The sequence below is a fragment of the Oreochromis aureus genome, linkage group 1 (assembly GCF_013358895.1).
Source record: "Oreochromis aureus strain Israel breed Guangdong linkage group 1, ZZ_aureus, whole genome shotgun sequence".
Lineage (NCBI taxonomy): Eukaryota > Metazoa > Chordata > Actinopteri > Cichliformes > Cichlidae > Oreochromis > Oreochromis aureus.
In genome coordinates this window covers 21,159,235-21,173,482 of record NC_052942.1, presented here as the reverse complement: position 1 = coordinate 21,173,482, position 14,248 = coordinate 21,159,235, and the positions used below count along the sequence as shown (strand labels likewise).

The 14,248-nt window shown below is 41.2% G+C and overlaps 1 protein-coding gene across 2 annotated transcripts in view; it reads right to left on the bottom strand.

Moving 5' to 3' along the window:
* Positions 1-2,820: 2,820 nt before the first annotated feature.
* Positions 2,821-14,248, bottom strand: part of rras2 (RAS related 2) — a 29,128-nt gene continuing 17,700 nt past the window's right edge. For both annotated transcript variants that reach the window (XM_031748708.2, XM_039610374.1), the window contains exons 2-6: positions 9,903-9,990; positions 9,596-9,698; positions 7,932-8,040; positions 6,240-6,358; positions 2,821-4,886 (exon numbers count right to left, since the gene is read on the bottom strand). In XM_031748708.2, the coding sequence (XP_031604568.1) occupies positions 4,799-4,886; positions 6,240-6,358; positions 7,932-8,040; positions 9,596-9,698; positions 9,903-9,990 (507 nt within the window). In that variant the 3' untranslated portion in view covers positions 2,821-4,798. The remainder of the gene's footprint in view (positions 4,887-6,239; positions 6,359-7,931; positions 8,041-9,595; positions 9,699-9,902; positions 9,991-14,248) is intronic.

Below are 14,248 nucleotides of genomic sequence, written 5' to 3'. Positions count from 1 at the left end.
TTCAACCCAACCAATTGGGTAAAATTTAACCCAATATTTGATCAAAGCTACCAAACCTATGACCCAACAGAATTAGTCAAGCTATGGAGTTAATTAAAGAACCCGTCACATCGCCAACCCAACTCCTGAGTCATGACTTTTTAACCGATATTTGGTCATACTTACCCAACCTACCTACAACCCTTCGACTTCCCAGAAATTGAGTTATGAAAATAACCCAGCATTTTTTCGCGTATATAGATAAACATGTAACAGAGTGTTTTTTTTACTTTGACACACTCAAAGCATGCTATGTTGGAGTCATTTTCATTGGTCAAGGCCATTCAGAAGGACTGACTCATTCACACTTACCACTGACATTATGGCAATGCCATCCCACACACACCAAATGAATATTTTTGTTATTATGGCATGCAAATGTGTCATGAATCGCACACTTTCAAGCACATCTCCGCTGGCTTATCTTCTTATTTGAGCATCTTATTAAAAACTGTTACGGTCAAGCTGAGAGGAACAGTGGCTGTACAGGGTGGGTGTATCTTTTATGCTTTCTGTGTTCATACTCTACATGCCTGTTTGAATTTTTAACAAAATGTGAGGTTTTGATCACAGTCACCCCTACTGGGATCCAGTCTGCCAACTTCCTGTCTAATTAAGTGAAGCTCTGGGATCACTGTAGTGAACGAACACAGTCACGTTTCCAGCATAGCTAGATAGATAGGTGGACAGAAACAGCCTTAAGCATAAACACTTCAGCCGTTCCCAGGGGAATGTTTTGGTGATGGTGGGCTGCCTGGGAAGGTAGGACATTTCTGAATACATCATGACAACACAGAGTGAAGCAAACATCCGGTGTAGCAGACAGCAAACACACTATGATGCTCAGGCTACTGATGTACTCTTATCACATTTCTCATTTCCTGCTCCCTTTCACCTGCCAACTAACCTAATTCCGCAGGGGAGGGGGGTCCCCCCAAGATGTACAGCCTAAACCTTAAGAATATCACCCTTGCTTGACAGTACATGCGAAATGCATCACACCTCATACTGGTTTAAACATACAATTGGCATTATGGGAAAGCTCGCTTACCTGTCATAACTCCATCTACTGTAAGACATACTCCTGTTGCTGCTGACTCCCTCCATGGCAGGGATTGGACTGGATGGTGAGACGGCAAAAAATAAAAAAATAAATAATAAAAGAAAGGGAAAAAAAATCAAAGCGCAAACGCTGCTCTCCTCTTCGTTGCCACGGCAAAGACGAACTAATGGAATCGCCGTTTAGTGAATGAGCAGGATGGCTCCGCACAGCCAGACGCTATCCTATGGACTATACCACTACAGAGAGGGGAGCGAGCGCGAGCGCTGTCAGCTCCGGTGCACGCGCAGCTATCAATTTGAGATTGAAGTCGTTTACGGGGGATCCACGGCGCTGATCAATTATACAGACCGACTGTGCCCTGGATACACTTCACTCTAATTAACGAGTCCGTACCGATGTATGGCGCTACGCTTTCTTTTGAGGACATGAACGCATAAGCATTTTTTTTTTTAACTCATTTGCTGACAACTGCACAATAAAAGATACTTGTATGTATCAGCTCACTGCTGACTGGTGCTTTTTTGTTTTAAATATATGAATAACTGGTCACACACGTGGACATGCTCATTTGGCAAACTAATCCACGGAGTAAAGGTGCAAATTGGGGTGAAAGACAAGCAGGAAATCCTCTTGAGCTTCACCTGTAATAGCCTTCCGTTTATGCCAACAAATAAAAATACACACTCCTTCAAATTTCTCATTTTCTCGTACTTAACCTCAGGAGGAAGGCGCCTGAGAGTGCACTAATGAGCAACTTTCCTTTTCCAGTTTCTGCTATTTTGCAGGCGCAAATATCACATATGCTCGAGTTTTGACATTACTGTTACACTCTAGAATCTATTCCACAAATAGTGGCATAGTGTATGCGATTATAAAGTCAAAATATGAATAAATTATAGTAAATGAATGATGTAAATTCCTTCAGTAGACTAGGAATTATGCCGAGGAGCTGTTAAGCTGTTTATGATTGCCCGATATTTTTACTAAAACTTATTAAGAGCTAAGTCCTTCCATCAATTTGTCATCGAGCTTTATGTCTCTGTATTATGTGCTCTCTATATAAACCCAGTGGTTCTCAAACAGTGCAGGCACACCTCCCTTGGAGGCACAGAGCTACTATAAGTAAGACTTTACTGATCCTATCTTACTGACCTTTATTTCAATAATTTATTTGGGTCATTTTTTTCTATCGGCGAAAAAAAAACTGTGGGTTGGGTGGTGTTTTGTGTCATCTGATGTAAGGTATGAGAGAAAAATGAAAACCTCTGCCTTGACCATTTTCTGGTACATGTACTTAACAGCATTTCCTCTTAGTCAAACAGTTACCCTGTGGTTCAAATACATGTAGCTGTTTATTGGGGTTTGCTTTTGCACAGTTGTGTGAATTTAACTGGGTTCAGGGAGCTTATTAAATCATTGTCAGTAATACTTTTTGGTCTCAAAGACTCGAAATGAGAAGAAAGAATGAAAAGACGACTGATCTGTCTGAACCTGGACTGTTTGAATCTGTTTTAGGTCTAGACTACATGTTTATTTCAACACTTATAGAATAAGCATATGTATCATTATGTAAGGTGTCTGGAAATTTATATGCCTCAGTTAAAGCATGCCAAAATGAAGTCACCTGCAGATTAAAGGACAGTAATGCAGATCTGCAGTAAATAATGAATTTTCAGTTCAATCTCATTTTTTAAAGCTAAAAAAAGATTCTCTACCCCTTCAGGCTCAATGACAGACTTTATTTTAGCACCAAAAGCTAGACACAGGGCAAAGGACACTGATGTTGAAGAGAAAAAACAAACAGTATGATTGGGGTTCACACTAGGTTTTGCAATAAGATGGGAGATTTCAGCATTAATATAATCATTTGTATAATTTAAAGCTCCTCTGTAAAGTTTCTCAAACTCTCCTCCACTTGAACTGGCATTATTACACTCTGTGCTGGTGATGAACACCTCATAATAAATATACTCTCCATAACTAAGCCACATAAGATTGTTTTTTTGTTAAAAAAAAGAAAAAAAAAGCAAAGAAAAAAGCTTACTGGTCACAAGTTTGTGACAAATCCAATTTTGCAATTTTGGGACCAACAGTCATCTTCAGTTTAAAATAATCGAGAGAATTAAATATTCTTCTTTACATATATACACAGCTGTGCTGTGAACATGTATTCACTTATAAACATATAAAAATACTTGTCAACTAGTCTGATAAGAAAATAATGTATAAAAGTAGAGTAGAAACATTTAATCAAGTCCGTTACTTCAATCGTCTAATTTTTGTGGTTTATATTACAAGATGATGACGTGAAAAACAAACTGCAGTACTTTGTTTGAATGCCTGAACAGAAGTACACAAGTGGGAGGGGAAGGCAGAACGTTATACTGGGTATGTGGCGATGGCAGCTCCACAGGTGGCAGGTCTGTTGAGTTCATGTCCCACTGGAGATGGGTTGTCTTACGATGTGCATCTCAAAGCTTCCATTTGTCCTAATTTTCCAACTGGCAGACCATCGGGAGGGGGGGAGCCGTGTTACAGAATAATTCAAAGACAAAGGGAACAAACGCATTGCCACTGTGTTACTGGAATGGTGAAACAGTTATCTGATCTACATCACAGACTAAATGTTTGACAGAAAAGATGCGTTGCACTGGAATGATCTAGACTGAACGGAGCTCTGAAAGCTTCTTGATTTGCAACAAAGGGATTTGCTAGCATTGCTCGTCAAAGGCTGAGTATAGAACGTACAGTTTTCAGTGTTTTGAGCTGAAATCGGGTTAGTTTTCAAGGCTACACAAAGCGCTACCAGTTATTTTATTTCTACTGCTTCTTAGAAATGTGAAAAAAATATGTAGTATGTCCAATGCTGACCTAACCGCCACCTTCGAGGAAAGAAATTCAGACTGATTTGCTACTTTTTGACAAGTGTGTAGGATTTTTAACAACCCTTCGATCTGTAAGACTTTTAAAAAAAAATACAGTAGACACTTCATTTTTGACTAAAATGAAAGCAGAAACCACAAAAAAGATCAAGAATTCACTGCAAAATGCCAGAAACCTCTAACCTCATAATAGCTTTAAAGGCTATCATTATATTTATATACATACTTATATAATCAGTTCATATATGTAAAACCAAACTCAATCTCACACACTGTACTGTGGTGATTTAATAGGTCATTAGAAATACAAAATCACAACAAATGTCACATATGTACAGTAGCAGATTAGCACATGGGAGTAAAGGTGGATATGGCACAACATACACAAAGCTTCATAAGATAATCTCTCTGCTCTGGTCAGACACTGGAAACTAAAGAAAGTCATTAACATTCTGGATACATAGTTTTCATTCAATCTCGGTAGCAAGTACAAATGTCACTACAAGGCAAGAGAAGTCCTTCAGAGTACGAAACATTAATTTGTCAGGCTGATTTAGAAGGCAATGTTTAGTGTTGGGACTCTCGTGTGAATTAAGATTACTGCTGAAGGTAGAGTGGTGTTAAAATTTGGCATTGTCAGTTGTCCATAGCGATGTCCTGGGGACAGCAGTTCCTGGTCAAAGTATCTCAGAAAAGGCTGTCTGAAGTCATGCACGTGGAGAAGGCAGCGGTCAGTCATCCACTTAGGATGTGATGTCAGGCAGAGTGGGTGGGGTGGTAGAGTAGCTGCATGAGTTACAGTGATAAGGCCAACTCAGACGATCACACAGTGGCAGCCGGTCTTGTCTTTTTCTTTCCTTGTAGGTTCTGGCGACGGTGGACATTCCTGTTCTTGGAATTTCCTGGGAGTTGGAAGAGAGAGAGCATAGCTATAAGGACCCAGTGTGTACTTTTTCCACCTCGTATTATGGCCAGAGATACTTAATCGGTCTTTAAACTATCATCTATAACATGTTATCCACCAAAAGCACCTTATATCCCTTTAAATCTCCTTCCTCATAACTCAGGGCATTTTCACACATATCGTTCGTTTCTTTTGGTCCGAATCCGTTGATGAGTTTGTAAACTTGTAGCTTTTTCACATGATTCGCTTTTTTTTCTTTTTACACAGAGAAAAATCCAAGCGAACCAAAACACATCACTACAAACCACGTGAGAATGTTCGGTCCGCTTATTGTCCAGATGTGTTTGGGGTGGGAGCAAACAAAAGTAAATAAAGGAAGAAGGTGCTGTGTTCTGAACTACTGGAGCATTTACGTTCATGTCACGGGGAGTGGTTGCTGGAAGTTGCTTGCTGTCATTTGGTTAAATTGAAAACCTCCTCAGGGGTGATAACAGATTACCAGAGTCACCCACAGTTTCTAGTCAAGAAACCAGGCAGTTAGTTAGTTTGTAACTGATTTCACCTAACGACAGCCAATAACCTCAAGCAACCACTTTCTAACTGGTTGTGGAATACATATTTTTCCCTAGCAACCGGAGGTGGTCAGGGGGTTGTGGACTGGTCTCTTGGCCTCTGTTACTGAGTACATATGGAAACTGTTTACATTAAATTTAAATTAACCTTGACTGTGACACTTCCATGACCACATACATTGAAATGTGACCTAATTAATAATTAATTTCTTCATCTTTACCACAATTATTGGTGAGCCAAAGTTTAAATTCCTTTGAGTTTTATCTAATATGATTTTTTTTTTACGTAGCCAGAGATTGCTTGCTTAGTTTTAGCACTCCTTGTCAATAAATGAAGGAAATACTGTCCTATTGCTCCCTGCAGAATGCAGATACAGTTGTTTTATGTGCTGACGCCAAAGCCTTCTGGAATATTTTCTATGACGTTATGCTTTAGTGGTGGGGAACTTTAAATTTCAAAGAATATAGACAGAAACAAAGAAATGTAACTCATCTGTTACAGGAACTGTTGACATAGCTTGTCCCTGTTTTTATAGTAATATGCTAGGCAGGAAACAAAACAGCTTAAGAAAAAAAAAAATGTTGCTCCTGTAAACATTTACCCTGTGATCCTGCAGTGTGTTTAACAGGGCACTCTGAGGATTAGACATATTATTTTTAAGCAATTTGTGCAACATGCGTCAACACTAAAGCTTCCACTCTGTTTACAGATACAACACAAAAGACTGGCCTGACATGTGGACGATATGTAAAACAACACGCTTTTACAAAGCACCTACCTGATTACTCTAACCAGCTCGTGGAAAGCCTGGTCTACGTTCATTCGTATTTTAGCTGAAGCCTCCATGTATGTGACCTTTAATTGTCTAGCCAGCTGCTGGCCCTCTTCCTGGGTTACCTGAGGCAAAAAGAAAGATGGTAATGATGAGGTAAACCTTCAATGTAAACTGATTGCTCCACAATCCATCAACGCAATCAATGTGTTCATAAAAACAATGTTATTACTTACTGAAAAGCTACAAATGTCATAATATTGTAAAATATCAAATATGTCTGTCACATACTTGCCTTTATTCTGTGAGTATAGTGTGCAACATTGACCAGTTCCTTTTGCTGCTCTAACTATATTAATCAAAGTTGCATTTTTGGCTCCCTTTGGAGTCAAAAAGGAGTCTCAGGTCAGGGATCAAATTCCTATTGGATTGTTGGCTTCATGTTTAACATTGTCTATGGATCCACAGTTAAAAATTTCAGAATTGTCACAACCTTGTGACTCATTTCACTGAAGCCAGTTTCTACTCGTCTAAGAACAGTCAGTCTAAATTTTAATCCAATCGTGCTGTTAAATGTTAATAATCAGACAGACGGGGAAATAAATAAAGAAGAATCAAAGACAACATGACTCAGCGTACAATGCAAGCACCACAGGTTCAAACTACTGAACTGAAAGTGATCCTTCATAACACTAAATGGATCTGGTTACCTTTCACTTCAGAAACACATACGCAGCTTTCCCTTTTTTTTCTTGTTGCCATCTCTGAAATGTGTCCGATGGTTCAGAAAAAGTCCTCGGATCAGTGATTCTCCAAAGCCGTACAAACAGTATAATTTCACTTTTTTTTTTCCCCAATTCCTGTGGAGATGGTTCCTATTCATTACTACCCGTCCACACAAAATGAATAAATGTAATTACTATGTAGAATGCATCTGGGACACTGCTGAAATCTGCCATCTCCCTCTTTGCGCCACAGCTGCGCATATAATGTGGGACTGGATAATAAAAAAAGAAATACATTTCTGGATGAACTATATAGCAGCAAAGCATAAGACGAGTTGGAAACATCTCTGTCAGGTCTGGTAGATGTTATTCACACGTGGGCAGATCAGTGTTAAAAAACAACAACAACTATTTACAGTACCACATACTTCTGGTTTAAGGATTTAAATTGCAGCTACCGTCTTTGAAATTTTGGCACGTGGAGCAGTTTCTCATCATTATACCTAATACTGGGCATTATAAGGAAATTGGAAAATATAAATAGAAGGGACAGAAAAAAGCAGAAAATTAACATACATTTATGCTACCGCAGGCTTGTTACATTACGAAACTATGTCAGTGGATTCAACCTATTTATATCAATGAGCTAAATGTGCCTGCAATATTCTTTTTGACCATTAGGGGGCGGTGTGGATTTACCGAAGGGAGCGAGGCCTGACTGCACACCAGCGGCTGAAAATTCATCATTTCATCACACTCCTGTTTCCATCCATCCTCCCCTCGACACCACGCTTTCTGCAGCTTCTTTTATTCTTTCACTCACATCCTGTTGTATCTCAGCAGCTACGCTGCAGCTGCTGCGCTACCACTTTCAAGTATGCAAATGCAAAATCCTCCAGACTGGTTGGTATTATCTCTTCAGATGATCAAACTGGGTACATGTGAGCCTGTCAGTGCAATCTGTTGGACTTACTTGTCTCTGTAGTTCCAGATCTGCTTTGTTTCCTACAAGGATCATCGGGAATTCGTCTCTGTCTTTGACTCGGAGAATCTGTCTTTGGAATTTGTAGATTTCTTCAAAGCTGTAAATCACAGTATGTGGTGTTAGGTCGTGTTCCCTAAACAAACAGGTTGTGCAATATCTTCTCACGTATCGAAAAATGCATTCATCTAAAAATGTACATGAGACAGACTTCAAAGCAAAAGGAATGTAGCTAAAAACGCCCACCATTACCGCACCCACGCGAACAGAACAGTCACCCAGAGATAAGGGTCATCGGCAGTGTGCATGAGACAGAAAGGCTGAAACATGTCAGAATATAAAAAATGTCAAATGCATTTAAGTGACAGGCTCTATTCACTTAAATGCATTTGACATGCTCTATTCTGCATGCTGACTTGACTGCTGACCCATTACAATAAAGATAGCATGTGAGGGCCAGTTTCAACCCAACAGAAAATCAAAATGTTAAAAAAAACATAAGTAAAAAAAAGGGAGGAGGTGGGGGGCCAGAATGCAACAGTGCACCCAGGGAGGCGTTCCAGCATCGGGCCCACAGACAGCTTGGTGAGCACATAGTAAATCTGGAAGGACTTCACTAATATAAATGGAGGAAGGAAAGGCTGTTTACAACATAAACATTGGGAGGGGGCTGTGGGGGCAAGGGGAATGCAGCTCCCTGCACTGCTGGGCAGGGACGCAGGCATGAAGACGATGAGTAGAAACACAGAGATTAAAACACAAACTCTATAAAGTTTCACATAAAACGGTATTTTATGTGGTGTAAGCTGCGACACATACTGAGAGACACAGAGACAAACTGATGCATCTGCATATTTTTTATTACTTTTTTTGCTTCTATTCGATAGTATTAGTGAAGAGAGGAAGCCTAGATGCTGCTATATGGCATGAGTTAGGTTTTACTGAAACTAGTGGAGCCTGCCGTTTCTGAGATAATCTACATAAACACGAGGAACACCCTTTTTTTCTTTTTAGTTTCACTATTACAGTAGTCCGTCTTCTTTTTCAAAAGATGAATTTGCTTGGCGCTGGCTTAAAACTGATTTACGACACTTGTTTTTACCAAGGTGACCAAATCAGAACCAATTAGAAGGTGTGGACTAAAGTTTAAACTAAAGGTCCGTGACAGTGTTACTTTGACTCAGAGTGCTATGCACTGGGGTTTAACGAGTTAAAGGACTCTTTGTGCCTCAGAGTGTTGTTAGTACATACATACGTGCATGTTTCCACTGTATACATGATGGAATTCAGCAGGGATTGCTACGGGATTCTTGTCAACTCCCTTAAGCGTCAACTTGTATAATGCTCTTCAAGCCCATGCGCTATTGTTTCAGTAGCACGCAGGCTTTAAATAGAAAGCTAAGGTGAAGTCAAGAGAACAGGATAGGGGGGTAAGTGCGAAGAACAAAAGAATATGACAACAAGAGCAACAACAAGGTCCGGAAGTAAGAGCAACAAGTGAGAGTATCGGTGCAAGATTTATGGTTTTACTTTAGAGTCAGAGATAGAGGAGGAGCAGCGCACAAGCGTATGTAACTGTAAACAGAAATGTGCAAAGCGTGTGTTTGTGGGTGTGTGCGTGTGTGTGTTTGCACATGACGAAAACTGTCACTTACCTTCCTCTGTCAGTGACTGAGAAGACGAGCAGGAAGCCCTCCCCTGTCCTCATGTATTGTTCTCTCATGGCTCCAAACTCTTCCTGTCCAGCCGTGTCGAGGACTAGAGAGCATGAACATGTGCGTTGACAAAAAAACACGTACACACACACACAGACGCACACGCACGCACAGGGTAGCTCACAGCAAAATAAACTTCTGAAATCAGTTCCTCAAGTGCAATAGACTTCAGGACAAAGGAGCTACGTGTGCGTCTTTGTACTTGCGTATTTGCACTGGTCGTGTTTATTCAGCAAAGTGCACTTACTGTCGAGCCGGGCCGGCCTTTCGTCGATCACACACTGCTTGGTATAAGAGTCTTCAATTGTCGGGTCATAGTCAGTGACAAAGTACGACTGTAGGAGGAAAAGAAAAGGACAGTAAAGGTGGTTAATATTTTCTTTCTGCCTACTTCTTGTAGCAAATTAAATAATGAATTTGTGAATGCATCCGAGGCCTGGAACTACGTCGGGTTAGACATGTCAACATTACATCCACCCTACAGTGAATTTACTTTGTTTTTCCATCTTTCCAGAATTCACATTAAAAACAAACATAAAAAGAAATCAAGTAACTTTATAATAAAATATTTTTGTGTATGTCTTTACACAAAAATGTGTTTATATTTCAACTCCATTCATAAAGCATGTTCCACAGCACATTTAAAAATATAAAGTCTGAGTTAACTGTTTACCCTTTTTCCTTTCCACTGTGTGCTTAAATGCTGCTGAAAAACGACTGTGTGCATTGATCAGGCGGCTTCAAAACAGCCCCTTCTGTTTGTCCTTTGTTTAAGGTTTAAACACACTACAGTCCCACTGACCTCTACCTTTACTAGCATGCTGCACGCAGGAGGTAAGCACACTGTGTGCAGACACCTGCACGAAAAAAAAAAAAAAGCCGCTTAGGCTCTGACAGCAGCCTGCTTTTCACGCTAATAACTCATTTACAAGATGTTTCCTCCGTTACCGCTGAAGGCTTTGATTCTTTCACTCCGAGGCCAAAATCTGGTCTCTTAGTAACCTCAGCTGGAAGGGTGGGGCCAGGGCGGTGTTGGAGGTGGGGTGAGGCGGGGGGGAGTCGTGCATTTTTTACATTTTTCCCATGTTTTGTTGTTCTCGCTCTCCTCGGGGACTAGTTAAGCGGTGACAGCTGAGGGGAGTGCTCGGGGAATGTCAAACCAACACCCTAAAACGCGGCGCGATCACGAGGACATAAAAATCCAGACAAGTTTCCCTGTCATTCTAACAATAGGCCAAATTAAACTTTTACAGTTGCAGTGGTGTTGTTTGTGCCTGAAACTGTATGTTATTTTATGACTCACACACAATCCCACTTATTTTGGGGTTAGCTGGCAGCTGAGGAGACAGAGAGCTCTTGCTTTATGTGCTGTCAGTAGCACATCTCTGAGTAATACGGAGGCGGTTAACGCAACGTAATTTTGATTTGAGAGGGACTGAAACATTTTAGTCGATAAATATTAAGTGATGGTGGCACTGAAACTGCAAAAGCACGTCACCACCTGAAGCTACGAGAGGCTCATATATGACTAAATGCTATCAAAACTCTTTTTAGCCTGTTGGATCATTTCTGCAGCTCCATCGTGGATGATCCATGAATACTCTATCTTGGGATGCTCAAATATATTCATGGGATCAAAATGTTTATGCCTTTAAGTCTCTGGTTGATGCTGCATAATAATCAGATTTCTTTCAAACATCCATCAGCACGTGCCCTCTATAAAGCCTTTCTTAGTCCTCAGTCAAGCTCTGTTTCAGTTATAGGGTACTTTATTTTTGTGTCTCTTGCAGCTTTTGCACATGCAGGTAATTTCTCCATCGCACGCTCCTGTCGTTGTGTAGCGTGGAAGCAAGACTGGCCTGTGTCACATCCGTTCACCGCTGTTCAATAATTCATCAGTATTACTGTGCATCCTAGAACTCGCTGCACACTGCAAACCTGCACTGACAGTGTGCCTTCAGACGACGAGACAGACAGAAAGCGAGAGAGAGAGAGAGAGAGAGGGAGGGAGGGAGAGGAAGGGGGATAAAAAAAAAACCCCAACAACAACAAAAAATGCTGCTTATGTTTCTTGTCCCTGCCCACCACCACCTCTAGCACTCTCCCAGCTGTAGCTTCAGCATGTGACCTCGGCCTCACGTCAACCTCTTATTCCTATTCTGTCAACCTCGGGCTGCGATGAGCATCGCTCTGCCCTGGCTGCTCCTCCCTCCTCCCTCCTCCCTCCTCCGCGTGAGCAGGCGATGGAGATGCTGCACTCCGCTCTGGCTGATTGTCTCATTGCCATTTCCCGTGATAGATGAGGCTGTTTTGCAGTGCCAGCAGCACCAGAGCCAGCACTAACAGGGCTGTAGCCCAGCCTGGCTGGCTTTCAGCTGGGCCACAGCGAAGCGATGGGCTAGGTGAGAAAGTGCAACATGACAGGAGGGCTACCAATAACTATATGACATGAGCCAGCATGAATCATGGGTAGTAATATGGCCTATAAATCCTCATGCTAGTCCACAACTTCAACAGATGAAACAGGCTCCTTATAACGAAATGAATCTGCTGCATGTCGAGTACGAGAACAGCCGCAGGTTTTGGGAAACAGTAGCTCCCAGAAGCTCACCACGCACCACAAAGGTAGTATCCTTAAGGTGCTGACCGCCTCTCAGCTCTCTTTTACTTTTGTTTTTTAGCTATTGAATTGTATTTCATCTAAAAATGTCAAACCTGCAGCTATGAGCACAACACACACTTAATAAAGTAACTGATAAGCAAAATACTTTCTCAAGAAGGTAGGCAGATTATGAATTGACTAGACAGAAATGAAAAAACTAGACGGATTCAGATGAGGTCAAAAGCTTTGACATTAAAGATTTTCTGCAGCAACATTGCAAACCTGAGATAAAAAACAGTATACCAGCTTATGTAACAAATCTTTAATAAACCAGAGCAGGAAGTGTGTGTTTGCAAGATATACATTAGGGAAAATAAGGCTGCTGGAGGTGGGCTACAAGACCATCGACAAGAAACTTGGTGAGAAGGTGACAACTGTTGCTGTGATTATTCAGAAATGGAAGAAATATAAAAAATTCCATCAACTGATCTTGCCTCGTGGGGGGAGGATGATCATGAGAAAGGTGGTGGATCAGCCCATAACTGATACACGTGAGGAAGTGGTAATGATCTGAAAGCAGCTGGAACCACAATCCCAAAGAACACCATTCGTAATACACTACAGCGCAACGGATTGAAATCTTTCAGCACCAGCAGGATCCACCTGCTATAGAAGACAGACCTTGCGGGTCTGACTTTAGTTTGCTAGTGACCCAAAGAACACCATCCCAAAGTCAAGCACAGACGTGGAAACATTATGTTTTGAGCTGTTTTCTTTCTTTTGCTAAAGATACAGGACGACTGCAGAGCACTGAGGGGCCAGTGGACGAGGCCACGCCGTGTAAAATCTCCCTCCCTCAGTCAGAACACTGAAGATGGATCATCACTGAGTCTTCCAGTATGACAATAACCCAAACCATACTGCCAAGGCAAAAAAGCAGTGGCTAAAGAAGAGGAAAACATGAGGGTTCATGGTGTAGCCTAAACAGTCTTCAAAGATCTCAGTCTTATAGACAATTTGTGGAAGGAGCTGAAGCTTCGAACTGAGAAGCAACAGACGAGAAACCTCAAGGATTTAGAGAGTTTGTGTAAAGAGGAGTGGGCCAAAATCCCTCCTGCGATGGGAATGAAATACTTATTTAACTCAATAACATGCAACAAATGTCTTTTGGGGGTTTTTTTCTTTAGGATTTTTGGTTGATATTCTGTCTCTCCCCACTAAAATGACATAAAAATTAAAGACTGCTCATTTCTTGGTAATTGAGTAAACTAACAAATTCAGCAGAAGAACAAATAATTATTTCTCGCATTATTAGCATCATGGTTTGGTTTCACCTCCACTCAGCAGCAGGACAAAATTAAGGTTTATTTGACACAAACTATCAAATAAAGGTGCTAAAGCTTGACAATATGAAAGAAAACCAGCACAACAGTAGGCACACAACAACACACTGTATGACGAAAAAACAAATCCAGTCTGGTTTAGCTGTCGGTGGTAAGGTGGGTCAAGCCACACTCAGCCCTGGTCAGCTCCACAGGAAGGAAACTCCACCTCTGCAGCACGGAGCTGGCCCGGTCGAGCCTTCGAGTGGTGGTGATGTCACAGATGACATGTTACCCTACCCCACCTTTCCAGCAAAGTCTGATCCTGTGGCTCAGTCCTCCTCCAGCATTCTAGCTATACATCCCAGCCACACACACACACACACACACAAAGCACATGTACGCTCACACCAGGAAAACATTAAAGGCCAGGAGTAGAGGCCCGGTTGATGACGCTCAGCAGCAGTGCAGCTTTGTGTGCTGAGGCCGTTCTATATCTAGATGATTGTGAAACAAAGGCAGATTGTTGTTTTCTGGGCTGAAACTAAGAAGCTGTCATATAAAGGAGAAAGTCAAGGAAAGGGTTAAAAAAATTTCTGATTTCTGATCTGCTTATTTTATGATCAATTTCTTTTGCTTGGGTGTCGGTGATGAATGGTTTTCAATGTT